Source organism: Rattus norvegicus, chromosome 5 (assembly GCF_036323735.1).
Source record: "Rattus norvegicus strain BN/NHsdMcwi chromosome 5, GRCr8, whole genome shotgun sequence".
Taxonomy (NCBI): domain Eukaryota; kingdom Metazoa; phylum Chordata; class Mammalia; order Rodentia; family Muridae; genus Rattus; species Rattus norvegicus.
In genome coordinates, this window is record NC_086023.1 from 21,496,365 (window position 1) to 21,516,237 (window position 19,873).

At 43.6% G+C, this 19,873-nt stretch overlaps 1 protein-coding gene across 3 annotated transcripts in view; it reads left to right on the forward strand.

Moving 5' to 3' along the window:
- The window catches only part of Lyn (LYN proto-oncogene, Src family tyrosine kinase), a 115,971-nt gene that overhangs the window by 59,238 nt on the left and 36,860 nt on the right, over nt 1–19,873 (forward strand). For 2 of the 3 annotated variants that reach the window (NM_030857.2, XM_006237834.5), the window contains exons 2-8: nt 6,428–6,564; nt 10,025–10,070; nt 10,785–10,890; nt 12,884–12,982; nt 13,088–13,191; nt 14,342–14,491; nt 16,115–16,267. In NM_030857.2, the coding sequence (NP_110484.1) occupies nt 6,433–6,564; nt 10,025–10,070; nt 10,785–10,890; nt 12,884–12,982; nt 13,088–13,191; nt 14,342–14,491; nt 16,115–16,267 (790 nt within the window). In that variant the 5' untranslated portion in view covers nt 6,428–6,432. The remainder of the gene's footprint in view (nt 1–6,427; nt 6,565–10,024; nt 10,071–10,784; nt 10,891–12,883; nt 12,983–13,087; nt 13,192–14,341; nt 14,492–16,114; nt 16,268–19,873) is intronic. The other variant, NM_001111098.1, reaches the window with a different exon arrangement.

The window sequence follows — 19,873 nt, forward strand, 5'->3', positions numbered from 1 at the left end:
GGTCTAGAATATTGTCTTTGGTTTAAAACAATTATTCCTTTACTGTTCTAAGTTTTTAGATTGATGGCTACCTATGCAGATGAATTTTTGTTCTTATGAAAGAATCTTCGGGCAAGAGATCATCGGCAACCTACCAACTTTTTGTATTCCTGTGTGCGTGAAGGGCTGCCTATCCATTTGCAGCTCTAGACCACAGAGTTGAGCTTTTACAGGGAATCCGGACTTGTCTTTTTGTCGGGTCAAACCTTGAACGATAAGGATTTTTAAAACGTGTACTTAAGTTTTATTATCTTAATAATATCTTTTATTTATTGACAGTTTCACACAATGTAACTTGATTCTATCCACCCCCAAATTCCTTCCTCTTCCTTTCCACAGACCTACCCCCCCTTCCCCGCCCCATCGAGTCTTCCTCCCACCTTCATGCCCTCTCCTTTTTTTTTCCAATCCACTGAGTCTACTTGGCTTTATGAAATATTGTTGACTCAACTCTTTCTTATGCAGGTAACCAAAGTTGCTAGGAGTCTGTGAGTAGAAGGCCATGTCATGTCCACACAGCACTTCACAGGATCTTCTCCATACTTGGCCTCCTTGGGTTCTGACCTCCCTCCATGCTGTTTTTCTGAGCTGTGGAGGGGATGATATAGCCACCCCATTTAGGGTGTCAGTCATGCAATGGCCATTCAGTCTCAACGCTTTGATTGGTCACCAGCCTCAACATTGTCTGAGACACACTGCAAAAAGAAACTTCTCTGGCCAAGGTTGAAAATAGCACCAAGCATAAATATTTTGAAGTCAGCTTGAAGACTTGTCCAGTTAGCAAAACAATAGGAGTACATCCCCTGACTTGGGCCTATGAACCCCCAAGATGTGGGCTTTTGACCCTGTTTATAGCACTAGATATAAATTCCCTCTTGAGGAGCAGGCCTCAAGTCCAATCAGAAGGATGTTCAGTACCTCATAACCTACATTCTACTTTGCACAAGTGGCCACACCTGATAAATTGGAATTGTAGCATTTAGGGTTCACCGCTGGATAATCCAGTGATGTTTCTTCTCCCTCAAAGACCTTCGTAACAATGTCTGGTACCATGAGAGCTAGCCAGGATAAAGAAAGTTTCCAGGTCAGTTCGAGCTTTCTCTGTGTCTTGCACCCAAAGTGGGTAATGTCTCAATGGGATTTTACATATAGCTATGGCAGGCAACCAAGAGCAATGCCTATAGCCTGTGTTGTTTGGAGGGCTTCCTGGGACCTTCTTGATCAATAACTTGTAGGGACATATCTTGTGCTTGGCACTTAGTAGGATTTTGATTTAGTAAGTAATGTTTCCTGGAGAAGTACTTTCTATCCATAGTGAATATCTGCATTGAAAATCCTTTTTAAAAACATACTATTTTTATTACATTTTAAAAATGGCCCGTGACTGCATGCTTTTCTCACCATGTAGGTACCAGGGATGAAACTTTGGCTGTCAGACTTGGGGCAAGCACCTTTACCTTCCTGCCTTCTTTGTGTAACTATTGTTTTTTTTTTTTTTTTTTTTGGTTCTTTTTTTTTCGGAGCTGGGGACCGAACCCAGGGCCTTGCACTTCCTAGGTAAGCGCTCTACCACTGAGCTAAATCCCCAGCCCCACTATTGTATTTTTTTAAATTGGCATGCAAAGTAGTGATTTTTCATAAGTGTTCTTATCCATTCTCAGTTTTAGTTAATACTCCAACCCCCCCTAAAATAGATTTTAAATAAAGTATCTGCATACTAAATGTGCCTTTATTTACTGTTAGAAATGATTTGAGGTAGACTTGGGTACATGACTGAAATCCCAGCACTGGGGATACCTTAGGCAGGAGGATTGAAGTTCAAGGCCAGCCTGGATTATATAGTAAATAGTATGAAAGAAAGAAGGAGAGAGAGAGAGAGAGAGAGAGAGAGAGAGAGAGAGAGAGAGAGAGAGAGAATATCAAGAAGTAATACACACAGCATCATCTACTCTATTTAATTAAGTCCATTGAGTACAAAATTAAAATTCTTACTAGGGACCCACAGTGTTCCTGAATAAGGCTTGTCCCTTTCCTCTTTCCTGGTGAGTCACATTGTCCCTGAAGTTAGCACGCAGCTCAGCTGGGCTAGATAAGTCACCCGTGGCAGAAGCACATTGTGTTTACCTCTGTTCCCTGACCTGACTGTCTGATTTCATTGTATTAATCTCATTGATTCTAATGGTGAACACCTTAAGAGGCAGCCTATGAGACTGATCTATTTTAGTGTAACTAACTTACACTAAGATAATAGAGTGTAACTTAGTAAAATGCCTATTTCAAGCATTTACGTTGTGAGGAAATGGCAGCTCATGGGCTGTGACATTGGCTCTGGTGCCTAGCCTGAGGCCAGCCTGAGGTCACTCCCCAGCGCCAGTTCTCACCTCTGTAGAGGGAGAATCATAAGGCCTGAGATGGTGAGTTTCTTCAGGGAGTAAACAAGAAACTCTAGCACATTATACATTCCCTAAACTACGTCAAAGGTGCAAAGCAGCTCAGACCGGTCAGATCCTTGGGAGCAGTGTAGCAATGCCTTTGGGTTTCCACTGGAATCGATTGCATTCTGGGGTTTTCTAACTCTTTCCTACAGCACAAGGAGCTGCTGCAGGACCTGGTTGGGTTTGTATGCAGAAGCCCAGACCTGAACTCTGTGCTTGAGAGCTCAGCCCAGGCCATGTGGTGTGCTACTCTCTTTGATCTTTCTTTTCACTTCCTGTCCACCATGCAAAGCGAGCATTTGTTTCTGGGTTAATTGTGGTGACGGCGAGTGGGGGGAAATCACAAAATACAAGCAAATAACAATCTGACGCTCTGGTCCAGGTTGACACCCTGCACCCATCCACTTGCTACTTTATGTTTGTCCTCCACTGACAGAGTCATCACCTCTGCTCCAGGTCTTCCTCAGGTCAAAACGCCTGAAGAAGAGAGCTCCCCTGCTAGTTGCCAGCCCGACTTTGATGTTTCCCATAAATTTATCTCTCACAAAGAGCTCTCCACATCTCTGTGTCAGTCCAGATAGTTTTTGTGGCTCCCTGCTGAAATGAAGACTGCTCTGTAGCAAGACTGTTTAGCATGCTACAGGGATGATATCTGCCAGAGAGCATTCCTAGTAGCATCTATTCATGTGCACAGACACCCACAAGCCTCTTAACTATTTTTAACATTTGGAAAATCAGTAGACTTTGTTCTGTATCTTGTTTCCTTTTTTGTTCTGTTTTTTTGTTTGTATTGTTTTGTTTTGAGATGGGGTTTTTTTGTGTGTAACCATGGCTCTACTAGAACTCCCTCTGTAGGCCAGGCTGGTCTCGAACTAAGAGATCCACCTGTTTCTGCCTCCTGGGATTACAGGCATGCGCTAGCACCATCTGGCAAAAAAAAAAAAAACCTCAATGAATTTTATATATCTGTTTATAATATCGACCTGCCAAATTTACCTTTTTGAAAATTTCAAATCTACAGAAAGAGATAGAAAGTCACGCCGTCCCTTTTGTAGAGTCACAAGTTTTCATGCATCTATACACCACCTCTCTCCTCCAGCTCCCTCTCACTGTGGTAGAAGGATCTGGAATTGCAAAGACTTTATAGCCTTTACTCCTATACCCCTCACTCACATCCTACGTTTCCAAGTTACCTTTCCTGAATCTATAGAACTGAGACAATTCCTAAGACTGTGCTGGGACCGACACACTTCCCCTAGACTTTCCTGGCTATGCACACTGCATCCCCTCAGTCCCCTCCCCGGATTCAGTCAAGGTGCACATGGAGTTCCTGTGCCATTCTAGTCTTTTTCTACAGGGCCAGGGATGGAACCCTGGCCCTCATGGGTATGCTAAGCTGTATCCCACCCCCTAATCTCTTTTAGTATGGGACAGTTCTGCCTTCTTTTCCCTAGAGAAGTTCTAGGCCAGTCATTTTAGAGCAGGCCACATTTTTAGACTTGTCTAACTTTATCTGTTTTCCACCCCTCCCATATTTTCTACAAACTGTTGCATTGCTTCTACTCTAGAGACACTTCCTTTTTAAAACAAAATTAATAATGAATTAATTTTTATGAGACAGGCTCACACAGTGTGGCTCAGACTGGCCTTGAACTCTATCTTCCTACCTTGGCCTTTTGAGCTTCGAGATTACAGCTGAGCCACCATCCCTGCTTCCAAACTGCAGTTTTTGAGAGGGCTGTGTAGAGTCTTTTACCACACATGCTGTCTCCCATGAAAACAGAGCCTAAGAGGGGTTTCACCCTGTCCCCTTCTTTCCCTCGGATGCTTCTTCTCAGCAAAGACCCACATGGTCGGTCGGTCTGTTAGCACAAAGCAGGGGTCCACTAAGCCTTCTCTTTGGTGGAGGCTTGAGCCTGGTCTGGCTGCTCACCTGTAATTCCAGCTTTCAGGAGCCAGAATGGCAGGAAGGGAAGGGGAGTGGTGGGGAGGGGAAGGGAAGGGAAGGAGAAGAGAGGAGAGGAAGGGAAGGGAGTGAAGAGGAGGGGAAGGAAGAGGAGGGGGAGGAGAGGGAGGGGAGGAGAGGGAGGGGAGGGAAGGGGAGGGGAGGGGAGGAGAGGAGAGGAGAGGAGAGGAGAGGAGAGGAGAGGAGAGGAGAGGAGAGGAGAGGAGAGGAGAGGAGAGGAGAGGAGAGGAGAGGAGAATGGGCCTTGAGCCCTGTCTAAGAGCAGCAGTTCTGTTTTGGTGTTAGCAGCAGTATGGTGAACTTAGCAGTAGGGGTGGGAGGGGTGGGGATCCTGTTGGGATCTGAGGAGCCCAGTCTCCTCAGTGCGCATAGCCAGCTTCTGTGTGCTCAGGGATCCGGGACTTTCCTGTCACCATGTGTAGAACACCATCTTAAGGGATGTCCAGTTGGACAGCAGTTTTGGAAACGGGTGGGGTGAAGCATGGATAAGGGGAATGAACTTACACATATTTACAGAGCAACTCAAAAAAAAAAAAAAAAGTATCTCCATTTCAGAAACTTAGGCTATGAAAAGAAGAAGAAAAGTCTGTTTTGAAGCAAAGTGCTCACTTCCCCTTTGTTCTGGGAATTACCGCTTACGACTTTGCTAGTTTGAGAAAAGGAGTGGCTGTGCTTCAGAGACTTCTCACCCCAGACTGCTGAAGAGAGGAACAAGCTCAAGTCCCAGAGCTAGCCAAAGCCTGTAGGGGGCAGGGCAGCGTCCACCGGAGGGCTACGTCGGGCTCCACTCCTGCTGCCTCTCCAGTTGGCAGCCAAGTTCCTGAGATTTCTGTGAAGCCCCTGCCCCCTTGTTCCCATCCCCATACCCTTCACTCATTCTGTGGCTGTTTGGGACCCACAGCACTTCTCTTTTTTTGTTTTAATTAATTTTTTTTGAGATTATAATATATACATCATTTCAGGCACTTTCTCAAAGGCTGAGTCAAATTGTTTCCTATAGCAGTCTTGTAACTCCTCTGGGGGCATCAGGATTCAGGTTGGGGGGATAGTTCACCCCTCAGTTCTATCTGTAATCATGGCTTGTGGGCGATGGCACTGTATTATAAGTACGACCGTCTATCCTGGTTTGCAGGCTCGGATATCTTAACAGGAAGCCTACGCAACTGGATCATCTGAGTGATCCTTCAATTATTTTTACCCTCAGACCTGTGTCTCTTTTATTTCCAGTCTTGACAAAGGCACCGCCATCTTTGTAGGTTCCCCACCCCCACCCAGTAGATTGACAGCTGTCAATCACACCAGCCTGTGACGCCTCAAGTCCCTTGTCTCTCCCTTGCACACTGCAGAGGGGATGTGTCACTTGTCTTCAGGGAACACAAACTAAACTGATACTGTCATACTCACTATGGTCCTCTCTCTCCCCCTCTGACTGCATGCTCCTTCACTAAAGGGCTACCTCTTCTTCCACTAGTTCTTGGGACCAGATTAGCCAGTAGCGGACCAGTAGTCACTATGGCTTCATCTGAAGACCCTTCCCAGAGCCCCTTTGCCGATTTGCCGCCAGATTTAAATCTGTTTCACCTCACTTCAGGAAGCTTCCTGGAGCAGCTCTTTCTCTTCTTGCCTGAATTACAAGTCCTTTCCTTTATTGGGACTCAAGTGTCCTGTGTCATAGATTCACCACACCGTACTCTAATGCCATTCATCCTTCTTTGCCACAAAGACATGAGCAACTCTACAGAAGGAACTATGTTGGGTTGATATAAAGGCGACACTCAGGAAGTAGTTTTGAATAAATGAAGCAAGGAACAAATGAACAACCAAGACGCCCTATTTCCAAGCAGCATCGGCCTTCGAGGATGCTAATCCGTGTATCACAATGAATGAATATATTCTTTTTGCTCTTCTTTAATACAGAGATTTGAGTGACTTTCATCCAACTCTGGATTGTTTAAAAAACAACACCATTGCTTTTCTATTCCAACAGGAAATATGGGATGTATTAAATCAAAAAGGAAAGACAATCTGAATGACGATGGAGTAGATATGAAGACTCAACCAGTACGTAATACTGACCGAACTATTTATGTGAGAGATCCAACGTCCAATAAACAGCAAAGGCCAGTAAGTAGACTAGTCTCAGGGACACCAGGGTCAGAGCACGGCTGCACAATCTAAACCCCAATCTTTGCATGCAAAAAAAAAATCATATTGATTACACGGACCCCAGATAATTTTATATTCCTTGTAACTTAATCCTTTGAAAAGTGTGTAGAGATTTTAGGGATAGTCTGGATACTTATTAGATGATAAATAGATCTTTGGTTTCATTTTCAAGCATGGAGAAAACCATCTTTAATGCTCCTGATGAAAAGACCTCAGCATGTACCCGGGCATGTGTGCCTCAGGATAGAGGTTCTAGGGACAAAGGATTTGCTGGATTTAAACCAGAATCTAAAACATGTGATAGCTAGTGTGTCTTTGGGGTATTACATTTAATTCCTTGTTGCCTTTTCTTCAACTGATTTAACATTGTACAGAGACTAAGATCATTACGATTTATTATAGTGGAGTAAAAGGTTAAGAAAAAGCTTATCAGAGTCTGCCTTGACACTTTACACGGGTGTCCCCATTAGAAACTTTAAGCGATGTGCCACTTGCTGGACTTGGAGAAGTGCTGCCAAGTTTTAGGAACACAGGGGAACTCAGAACTTAGGATAGTTATAACTTTCAATCCGCTTTACTTTGGAGCTCATAACCTGGAAAGCATTTTCTCGTTGGGTGTCTGTATGCCAACCCATCACCCAGGTGTCATGGACTGTCTTGGCATGTATGCTGAAAACAAGTTATTCCCATTTAGCCCAAATGCCTTTGTTATCTGTTTGGACAGGCATGGTGGTACCTGCAATCACAAGTCAGCAGCAGAGGCAGGTAGATCCATGGGAGATCGAGGCCAGCCTGGTTTACATCGAAAGTTCCAGGACAGCCAGGGTTACACAGTAAGACCCTGTCTGAAAAAGCAAAACAGAAGAAATTGCTGAGTTTCTCCAGTCTGACCTATGCTCTTTTTTTTTTTTAAGAATTATTTATTTATTAAAGAGGGCATCAGATCCCATTACAGATGGTTGTGAGCCACCATGTGGTTGCTGGGAATTGAACTCAGGACCTCTGGAGAAGCAGTCAGTGCTCTTAACCTCTGAGCCATCTCTCCAGCCCCTGACCTATGCTGTTAAGTCTGACATTTTAGAAATATATTGTCATTGTCTAGTGCTGTCAGAATCAGCTGTCATCATTTAGACTGCTAGGTCAGAGTTAGTTAAAAAGAAGCAGTGGTGAATGTTGACTGCGTTGAACTGTTAAGTTATTCTATATGGTGTTTCTGAATAGATACATTATCAATATATCGGATAAAGTTGCATATAGAGGTCTTGCAGAGGGCCCACATGTCAGATCACAGCCCTCTGTAGCTCCACTTCCAGGGCATTTGACACCTCTTCTGGACTCTGCCATGCACACACATGGTGCACAGATATCTGTGCAGGTGCAATACCTATCCTTATAAAAATAAATACATTTGAAAAAAAAAAGGTTAGAAAGCATATCCACCCAAATGTAGAAGATTGTTAAGAGTACTAGTAATTTGGTGATGATGAATATATATCAATATAAAATTTAAAATCACTTTATAAATATGGATATAGAGTTATATCCTTAGACAAACGTGATTAATAGAAATGTTAGAGCAAAGAAAAGGCAAAAGGTAGTTTTCTTGTGCACTTCAAATTCCTCATTAAAAGTTCTGTTTCTTGTAGCAAATTCTATAGCTTTTTATGTGCTTTAAAACCTGAAGAGTTCTTTGTTTTGTTTTTTTCTTTGTTTGCTTGGATCTGTTGTGTTTTTCGTTTGGTTTGGTTTTTCGTTTGTCCATTTTGGGATTTTTGTTTTTGTTTGTTTGTCCAAGTGTTATTTATTTAGGAAAGCAAAGGAGGCTAGTTTAAAAAAAAAAACTCAAACATTCAATGTAAAAAAGATTACACATAGATTGAAAAGCAATAGTGAACATGTTTAAAATCTTTCAGTTGCTCACCATAAAAAAATTAGTTCAGGTCTTCTGTGGTCATAGATGTTCCCCATGGACTTCTTAGCTTGGCTTCATCCTATGACCATAAACAAGACTCTCGGTCTTTGCCACATGTGAAAAACACATGCTCCCACTGGATCACAAAGGGCTCTGCAAGGAGGTAAAGTGGAACTGCTCAAGAAAGAGCTAGAGTGATAGCATGGGGCGTCACATGTATGTGTCTTACGAAAGTGCTTTAAGATGGGCTGGAGTCCTGCGGTGCACACATCTCAGGACCAGCCTAGCCAGCCATATAAAAATGTGCTCTGCTGTATTGTAAACTAACCTCTCTGGTATTTGCAGATCAGCTTGCTGCTTTCAAAATTATTTAATCTCTCACCTAATTGTTTTCTCTAAATCATATAAAACAGAATGCAGTTCTTAATTATGCAACTTACATGACTAAAACAGCAGTATAAAACTGCTTTAAGTCTTGAATGTCAGTATGGACCAATGATTGCCCGCTTCTCCAGTCCTTTCGCTCAGTGTATTTGATTGAGATTTTATGGGCTCGCTTTCAGGAGAAATTTATATTTTAGTATAAACCACTTTGGTCAGTCACCTTTGATGAAATGACTACTCGAGGAGAAGCAGAGGGATGAGATGTTTAAAATCAGGGCCCAGGCAGGATGTCCTTAGAGGAGGTCACCAGGCCTTACATAACCCCTAGCAGTGCTCTTTGTGGAAAGGCTTCGGAATAGAAGGTACCTGGTGTGAAACACCCTGCTGCTGCCATAACTGAGGGATACCCCTGGACGCTGGACAGACAGCCAGACAAGAAAGCCTGAGTCGGTCGGGCTTGTGTTTGTCTGTTAGTGACAGGTCTGATCAAATGTGTAAGTAAGTTCAGGAAGCATGGAGATGAGCAAGTGACGATGTCTGTAAGTCAGCAGGGTCCTGTCACTTCTGTGTTTGGTCGTACTGGCCCTACTTACTATGTACCTTCCATAACTGCTGTGCCTCCAACATTTAGTTCTTTCTAGGCATTAAGAGGCACATTTTACCAAGGCCATACCCAACCAGTGAGCTTATGAAATGCTCCTCCCCACCACTGTGTAGAGGGCTGTGAGTCTAGAAGCAGACATCACACTGGGCAAACTGCCACCCCAATTATTAGGGTCCTGTTAAAAGCATGAGAAACAATCCTGGTGGGTTGTCATCTAGTCCCCATCTCAGGAAGCCCTATCCACTCGGTCTACTGACACAAACCAAGGGTTATATGTCCACGAAAAGCCATGAAACTGACTTGCAGGTAGGACCCTGCCAAAGACGTCATCGAGTGTGAGAGTCTAACTAGGAGCCCTGGCATCTCCCTATAGGATTTTTCTGTTTGGCTCTTCTTTCTCGTTTAGTGGCTGCAAATCTAAACCTCGCTTGTCACTGTTAGGAAAATGGCATGCATGTGAGAAGAAAAAAGAAAAACTATCATGACTTTTTTTTCCTCTAACAAATACTCTTCCGTAGGTTCCTGAATCTCAACTTTTACCAGGACAGAGATTTCAAGCAAAAGGTATGTTTTCCTTTCAACCTTATTCATGTTTTGTTTGTCGTTATGGGAAAATATATGTAACTCAAATTTATCACAGCTTCAGTGGTTTTTTTTTTTTCTTAATGTCGAGCTCAGAACAGGAAGTACGCATTGCTGTGCAAGTGTCACCAGTGTCCGTCACAGAAGGTTTTCATTATTCCGAGTGGAACACTGTCATTAAGCACTCACTCATTGTTCTCCACTCCCTTCTGCTCTGGGCAGCCACCATTGCACTCTCTGTCCCTATGGACTTGATTCTATGTAGCACAAGCAACTGGAAATATAGTCTTTGTCATTTCCTGCCTGGCTCGTTTGACTTGGTCGTCAAGGCTCATCTACACTCCATTGTGTGTAAGAACTTCAATGCTTTTTAAGGCTGACTGCTCTGTGTATGTGGATGTCCTATTCTGTGTATGTGTCACACTTTATGCATTCCACTAGTGCTCACTAGGGTAGCTTCTGCCTTTGGGGACTATGGCAGTGTTGCCACGATTACGCGTACATTTTTTCCTAAACATGGTTTTAAAGGTATAGTGGGTTCCTGTGGGTCTTGGTGTGCACAGGATGTACCTCATGCCATTTACAGGTGGGAAGCACGGAGCTTCACTCCACGGCCCTCTCTCCGTTGCTTCCTCTCTTCCTTTGTGTCTATGTTGCTAGGTTTTGAAGGGCTCTGCTTGTATCTTTTGTTCTTAGATCCAGAGGAGCAAGGGGACATTGTGGTGGCCTTGTATCCCTATGATGGCATCCACCCAGACGACTTGTCTTTCAAGAAAGGAGAAAAGATGAAAGTTCTGGAAGAGTAAGTATGCCAGCCCCCCAGTTGCTTCAGTGCCAGAAGGAACAGAGCAAAAAGAACTTCCCTTATGAATGTAGGGGTGAGCCCTTCCATCGTTTCTCCCAACAAGGACAGTTACTGTTTCTTTATTTGTCAAAATGCTACCTAAGAAGTTTGGCTCTGTGACATGCTACTTAAGACGGCCATTGTAGAGTTTGGGAGAGAGCTCAGTCATATCCTGAGTTAGTTCAGCACTTGCTTGTGGTGGCATATGGTCGGGGAGGTGGGACAGGCGCATCCCTGAAGGCTCTCTGGCCAGCCAGTCTAATTTGTCTGGCAAGTTCCAGGCCTGTGAAAAAAACCTATAGCTATACCTAATCTATACCTATTCCTATCTCTATACATACCTATACCTATTTTTAATACCTATACCTATCTATATCTACCTATAGCATCTGAGGAATGCCTATGAGGCATCTTCTGACAGGAGCACATATGTACATATGTAATGCATACCTACAAACACAAGTACACATTCATGAACATGTATACATACCACACACACACACACACATAATGCCCATCATAATCCCGTGACTTAGATAGGGTCATCTCCATTTTGAAAGTTAAGGTTCCCAGGAATAGACTAAGTGACTCTTCATGGTCTCAGAACTATCACAAGAAAGGGCCACGTTGAAATGCAAGTTCACCCTGATGCCCTGGATAGGCACTTAGCGCTTTATCTTCGGGGAGGGGCTATCCACTCTCTCGCTCTGTGGCAGGTCAGGGTCAGGGTGCTGCTTTATGCAAATTCAGTACAGAAAGGAAGTTAGACCTAAAGTGCTCAGACTTCCTTGTTCTCCCTCCTCACTGCCCTGGGGCCTGACCAGGGTCACGCGTGTGAGTCAACACACAGGGGTCAAGGAAACGAAACACATAAGCAGCTGCAGGGAATCAGTGAGGAAGCTGAGCCGGACTTTCCAGTGTGGCCGTGGCACCCCATCCTTAGAAATCGCACCACGTGGCCCATGAGCCCCATCTATGCTAAATAACCACCTTCCGTACTTCAAACCATCTCTGGACAACTTCTCCTGTCTAACACAATGTGGTTGTGATTGTTGTAGAAATAACCTTATGCTGCACTTGAATGGAGAATAATAAGAACCATAGATATAAAAGTTTTAGGTCCCGAGAAGGTTGCTCAGTGAGAGAGAGCTTGCCTAGCATATGCAAGGTCCTAGGTTCGATACCCCTACATGTCAAAAAAAAAAAAAATCCAACCTAAATACTTTAAATCTACAGTTTGCTCTGTTTGAAGGGGTAGCGTACGCAGGCTGCCTGTGGTTTGGATAAACAGTTCCCAGGTACAGCTCAGAGTTGGCTATGACTCTCTTTTCTCACAGACAAGAGTCTGATCTGTATGCAGGCATTTGAAGAGTAACATGGAGGCTTTCAAGGACCAATCACATACCCCCACCCATCTGGTTTGCTTGCTCCTTCTGGGCATGGCCCTTCCTGCTTCTCCTTCCTGCCACACTTTGGGTTAGTATAGCATTGTGCAGTACCACGTGAGGAGGCTTACTTCCTCTTAATTACTCTTGGTCTGTTTATTTATTTACTTTTTTATTTTTCTTTATTCATGGTGCCTATCTCTGGATAAAGTAGATAAAGTTTATAGCACATGAATTTTAAGTCTCTATTCCTTCCACACCCATTGCTATAAGGATCCTTTCAGACATTTCTTAGGCACCGGGGTAAGTGAGAAGTGTTTGGCGTCTTTAAGGTTGGCCATTTTGCTAGTTCTTTTCTATGCTGCACTGCAGGCCACATTGAAGTTGTAAGGATGCTTTTTTTTTTTTTTTTTGCTCCTATCACTAAATATATTTTTCTATGAAAAGGAATGCACTTTTCCCTTGGGTTCAGGGATTCTAGGAATGCTCCCTCTTGCCTTCACTCTGCAAAAGAAATGCCATAGGACCGTTGCCATTGCGACCATTAATTTTGATTTCTATTCCAGGCACGGGGAGTGGTGGAAAGCTAAGTCCCTTTCATCAAAGAGAGAAGGCTTCATCCCCAGCAACTACGTGGCCAAGGTCAACACCTTAGAAACCGAAGAGTGAGTCCTCTCGCACAGCCAGCTGGTGTTTCCGAACACGGCGCTGGTTTGCTTACATTTGTATCCCTGCCCAAACACCTATGAAATGTGAATATGTCTTCACAGGTGGTTCTTCAAGGACATAACAAGGAAAGATGCAGAACGACAGCTTCTGGCACCAGGGAACAGTGCCGGGGCTTTCCTGATCAGAGAAAGTGAAACTTTAAAGGGTGAGTACGTGGTTAGAGACCATAGAGACTTCTTAGGGCTTTGGGCAGTCTCCTTAGATGTAGCTCACAGGGCATCGTGCATGCTGGGTAAACATTCTGCCATCAAGCTACAGCCATACACACTGGAAATCATTTGAAAAAAATGATTCTGGAATGAATAAAATAAAGAATTCAGTAGGTTCTGGGAATGAAGGGGTGACTTTTGGGTTGGGTTGGGTTTGGATTTGGTTTTTCTTCAGTTTTGAGACAGAGTCTCCCTTTGTAGCCCTTGGCTTACCTGTAGCTTAATAGGTAGACCAGTCACTAGGTAGACTAGGCAGGCTGCCCTCAAATTCAGAAATCCCCCTTAAGTGCTGGGATTAAAAGCTTGTGCCACCACACTTAGATGGTTTAATTTTGAGGTTGTTGTTGTTGTTGTTGTCGTCGTCGTTGTTGTTATTTTTATGTGTGCACATGTATGTGTACATGTTATGTGTGCACATGTATGTGTACACGTGCGTGTGCCTGTCTGGCACAGTGCATACGTGGAGGTTGGAAGGCATCCTTGAGAATTAGTTCTCTCCCTCCATCCCAGGTTCAAGGGATTGGATTCAAGTCGCTTACACAGAAAGCTCTTTCTACCTGCCTAGCTAGCCATCGTGCAAACCGCTGACAGTAAAGTTTTGCATTTTGATAGCAAATGACAAACTCAAATGATAGACATTAATAAACAGAAAACAGTCTTAATTATGGCCAGGTCGTACTTACAGTTTTGTTGTGTTATTATGAAAGTGAGTCCTAAGTGTCAAGAGGAAACTCAAAACGATTTTTCTATTCAGTCAAATGACTTTGGAAAACCACGGTGAAGAAGGAAAGTGATATACTGGCTGCTTGTCTAGCAAACACAATGCTATTGTCATTGATCGAGTCCAAATTTTAAAGTACCTTTAATTTTCCCTTTTGAGGCCTTTGCTAGCCTGGAACTGGCCAAGATTCTCCTGCCTCTGCCTCCCAAGTGTTTGGATGAAAATCATCCCTGCACCCGGCTGCAGGACTTTCCTGTGATGCGTTTATATTTGTAATTTCGTTATAAAGTGTGTACCACAGTGCGGTATAACGTGGCCTTTATTAGTAACATGTAAGCACGCCTTCGCTTAACTTTTCCCCACAGGAAGCTTCTCTCTTTCCGTCAGAGATTACGACCCTATGCATGGCGACGTCATTAAGCACTACAAAATCAGAAGCCTGGACAATGGTGGTTATTACATCTCTCCGAGGATCACTTTTCCCTGTATCAGTGACATGATTAAGCATTACCAAAGTAAGTGAAAGCCGAAGGCCAGGAGAAGTTAGATCGTCTTTATGACGATTAATATAAAGTTTATAGTTTTTCTTTCCGTTGATGCGGCAGGTAGTACTCTATGAGCAGTTTTTCCTTAACATAGACACCCCTTGACTTCCAGTGGTCATGTGTTCTCATGCATCTGTTGTGAGCTGGCGTAAGTTGAAAGTACGTTTCACTCGCCTTGTCTTCTTATCACCCCGGCTTACTCGGTGAATGTACTCAGCTTCTTACGCGTCCCTACAGTTGGACAGAGTCTTTCACCCTCATAACCTCCATGCGCTATTGGCTGGAGATGAACACAGGCTGACTGTATAGGCGCGATTTCACACCGTGGTAAATAGAGAACATTGGGCAAGTAAGTGGGGGCTGTCACCACATTCACAGAGAGATTGCTGTGGGGCCTTCTTGCTTATTGTCAGTTACTTAACATCTAGTGCGTTTCCCTTCCTGTGGAGAAAAGTATATATTATTTTTACACAAGGCATACTCTTAACGTGTGTAGATATTCAAAAGACAAGCTGTACAGATTCATGTCTCTGAGTGTAATGCAAAAGGACTGTGTGCCCATCCTTCCTTCCATCATAGGTTCTAGGGATTGGACTCAAGTCGCTTACCCAGAAAGCTCTTTTACCTGCCTAGCCATCATGCAAACCCTCTGACAGTAAAGTTTTGCATTTCGGGAACTATGGCATATTTAAAAGTAGAAAGTCAATGCTTCGTGTCCGGTACCAGTGTCTGCCTTGTGAAGCTCACCTCTGTGGCCTTACTAAGTCCACTCATTTTGGCTGACATCAGATGTGGGAGCCGCTGTAGTGGGTTCCTCCTGCCTGCTTTAAGAGGCTCTATGACAAAACTCACTCACTGAGGGTCTACTTATGCTGGCGGTGTTAATGAATGAAACAAAATGTTTCAAATTGTCTTCCGATAATTTTTAAGGTTGGATTAGGCAAAAGGTATCCCCATTTGCATTTTAGATGGTGTCAGGTTGTATTTATAAAAATAACAGCGTATTCAAGATTTCCTACATAGACACAAAAAAGACCGTACCATATTGGTTCTGCATCAGAGATTTGGCCAGCCAAGAATCTTTAAATGTGTCTGTACTGAATGTGTACCCATGATTTTCTTGTCATTTCCCTAAACAATGTGGGTTACAACATGGTGTTCACATTGTATTTGGTAATATAAGTAATATAAGAATAATTTAAATAAGATAGATAGATAGATAGATAGATAGATATAGATATAGATATAGATATAGATATAGATATAGATATAGATATAGATATAGATGTAGATGTAGATGTAGATGTAGATGTAGATGTAGATATAGATATATGGAACTTTGTTATTTGAATTTAAGGGGACCCTGGCACCCATCTGCCATGGTTACAAACTCTATTGCTTAGATTACTGTTTCTCTTTCTCTTTCTTTCTCCTTTCCCTTCTTCCTTTTACATTTGCTGTGTGTGTATGTTGGGGAATCCAGGATTGAGCCTAGGTTGGTAAGACTTGATTGACAGCAAGCTTTCTCACTTACTGAGGCATCTCTGCAGCCCGGCACACATCCCTTAACCTTTGTTCTTCCTCTCACCTCAGAGCAGTCTGATGGTCTATGCAGAAGACTGGAGAAGGCATGCATCAGTCCCAAACCACAGAAGCCATGGGATAAAGATGCTTGGGAGATCCCCCGGGAGTCCATTAAGCTGGTGAAAAAACTCGGCGCAGGGCAGTTCGGGGAAGTCTGGATGGGTGAGTGTTCAACAGTGTCCCACTCTGGAGGGGATGATGAAGGTTTCTAACCTCTGCCAGCCACTGAGCCAAGCACGGGGCCACTCCGAAGCCTCATTTCTTGCTTTCCTCTCTGTCTTGGGCCAAATTCTGTCTGCTTAGATGCTCGCTCAATGCAGACAGATGTGGGACTCAATGATTCCTTTATCTTTTCCAGGTTAGGAACATGGATGCTTGCCCAAATCCTCTCTCCTCTTGCAGCCATCTTTCATTCTCTCACTCTGGGCAAACACTTGAAGTCTCAACTCAGTGACAGCTACACTCAGGCTTAGGACCTTTTTTGTTTCTTTAAATAATTTTTGAGATAATTGGCATCCACACGATTGTGTGAAAAAGCACAGAAGGAGCTGGAGAGATGGCTCAGAGGTGAAAGAGCCCTGGTTGCTCTTCTAGGAGACCTGGATCAATTCCTGGCATCACAGGGCAACTCTCTGATGTCAGTGACTGCAGTTCCAGGGCATCTGATGCCCTTTTTCTGCTCTCCTTGGGTACCAGCCATGTGCTTGTGTATTGATATACACAAACACTCAGACACATAAAATAACATTTTGAAAAGAAAGAAATGCCAAGTCAAAGCAAAATAGCAGTAACATTAAGAAACAAGTTCAACTGAGGGAGGGGGGGAGTGAGTGAGTACGTGCCATAAAAGCCTGAACAGGAACGTTTGTGACAGCATTACTCATAATATCATAATAGCAGGGAAGTGGTCTAGAACCTCAACGTTTATGAGAATAAAGCAGGAAAATTTTAAGTTTGGAGCCAGCCTGGGCTGCATGGCAAAAACTGTCTCAGAAACAAAAGTATAAGCAACCTGAATCTTTACCAAAAATGTAATGTACAAGCAAACATTGTTATAGTCACAGAATAGAAGGAGCTGGTGCACACGTACCATGGACAACCCCTTGGAAAGAGCTGGTCATGGGGGCATCGTTCTGTGTGCCCATAGAATATGAAGAGCCCAGAACAGGCAAAGCCACAGAGATTGAAAGTGGGTGCCCGGTTGCTGAGGGATTGATCTTTGAGAGTTAATGGAAATGTTTCAAAGTAGCTTATGGTAGTAACCTCACGACTATGACGAGCTGTGTGCCTGAAATGGACAAAGAGCCTGACATGTGAGTTCTGTTTCAACGACGCAGGCATGATGTGAAATAAACAATATAGTGAGCTTCTAGGCACCATTTAACCAGTCCCCCACAGTAATGTGTCTCAAAATTCTAGCAAAATATTACTACTAAAACAGTGACATCAATAGTGTCACTTACTCAACATTCATTCATTCATTCACTCATTCATTCATTCATCTGTGAGACAGTCTTGCTCCATATCCCCCTGTCTTATCCAGACCTCACTCCTGAGCTTGAACTCATATCGATCCCCCTGCCTAGGTCTCCTGGGTGCCAGGAGCCATCGTTCACCCAGTTGTTTATAAGTTTTCTTTTCAAGGAAGGGAGGGAATGAGAGGAAAAGGCAGGAAGGAAGAACAAGAAACAGAAAACATGGCCGAATCTGAGTTTGACTGTTGGTTAGGCATCTCCTTAGCACCTGGAAGATGTCACCCTGCTGAACTTTAGCAGGTAGCACTGGGAGTAAAGCCAAAAGGACAGTGAGTGACTGTGGGTGCTGCGTGTCAGAGTCAGTGGTGCCTGTGCCTCACTCCCGCGTGTGTGCACATCCATCCACCCATCCGAGCCTCCTCTCACAGAGAGACTGTAACACTGCCCAGGTTTCGTTGCTTTGCTTTGTTTTTTAAAGATTTTTTTTTTTATTGTTTAGGTGTATGGATGTTTCCTTACATGTATGTCTGTGAAACATTTGAATGTCTGGTACTTAGGAAGGTCAGAAGGGGGCATTGGATTCCCCACCCCAGCAGGAGTTACAGATGGTGGTGAACTACGATGTCAGGGCTGAGTATAGAACCCGCATCCTCTGGGAGAGCAACAAGTGCTCTTAACTACTGAGCCATCTCTCCAGTCCCGAGATTTAGTTTTTAATCCTCAAGGAACACGGGAACTACTTTTTCACATACAAAACAAAATCCAGCCAGTTAAAGTTATATCATCGTTGTAAGTGAGTAAATTATAATATCCATTAATCACGATGTGTTATTCACAGACTGCCTCTCACAATATAAGGACTGAAACACAGGGAAGAGGTCCTCAGATGTGACCTGCCCTTTGCAGGAAGAAGGCCTTTGGGATGAAAGCGAAAGTTGTCTCTGCGTCAAGCTGTTTCCTCCCATTTGTGCAATGCTAGCGTCTGCTGTGGGTGCCTTGCTTCCTCTGTGTATTGTTAACATTCCCAGAGATCTGACTGGACAGGGACGACGGGGAGGATGTGACTTCTTAAAGCTTGCTCTCTGGAAGGCTTTATTTTAAGGAATGAACATTTTTGAGTTTTGTTTGATTCAGTCTTTCGTTGGTTGGTTTTCTGAGACAGGATCTCACTATGTAGGTCCTGGAACTCACTATGCAGGCCACACTGATCTTGAACTCAGAACTCTGCCTGCCTTTGCCTTGAAAGCGCTGGGATTAAAGGCACACACCACCACTGCCTGGCTGTCCCCCACCCCCCTCTTTTTAGATTGATTTGTTTTTACTTCTTGTTTTTGAGTGCTTACCTGTGTGTATGTACGCTCACTGTGAACATGCCAGGAAAGGGCTTCTGTCCCCTGGAGTTACAGACGGTTATGAACTGCCACGTGAGCTGAGAATCGACCCTTTGCCTCTAGGAGAACAGCCAGTGCTCTTACCCTCTGAATCATCTCTCAATCCAATATATTCTTATTTAGAAGCAATTTAGTTAAAACTAATAATCAGCCAACTTCCCACATCAATTATATGCTTTTCTTAAAGGTAACTCTCCATCCTTTTGGTGGGTCTGCTGGTGTTCCAAAGCTGCGGACACAGATGTTAAGTCACGGCTGAATCCAAATTCCTTATCAGCATTTTCAATGTCTTTAGCAGCTGCGCTCTTTCCTGGCAACCTTTTGCTCTGCCTCTGGAAAGCATATTTTTCATCATTTCAAAGGATGTGAACGTTTCCAGGCTCCATTGTTCTCGGGTTGATGAGTGGGAGTGACTTTGTTTCTTTAACTTTGATTCTAGGGGATGTAGCATGTCCACAGAAAAGCTACAGCACGAATAGTAACAAGTATTTACAAAGTTCACAGAAAAAAAAAAAACTTGTCAGACCCTAAAGTTCCTCTTGTCCCTTCTCTATCCCAGCCTTACCTACCCCCAGGGACAGCTGCTACTCTGACCTTTGTCATAATTTCCTGACTTAAACCCACGGATTCTGGAAGTGGTGCTTATGCGTGCAGGCCAAGTCTTTCTATACATAGTTTAGTGCAAGGTCTTTTGTATATAGTTTGACTACTTTTATGTGTGGTACAGCATGTATCAAACAGACTACTCCAGCTTTGTCTGGGCTTAATATTAATGGGTCACACTGAATATATTCTTGAATTTCTTCTCTTTTATTAGACATTTTTAATGAATTCATCCATGTCTTGGGATGTCATAACAGTTAGTGCATATTTGTTGCTGTGTGTGTGTGTGTGTGTGTGTG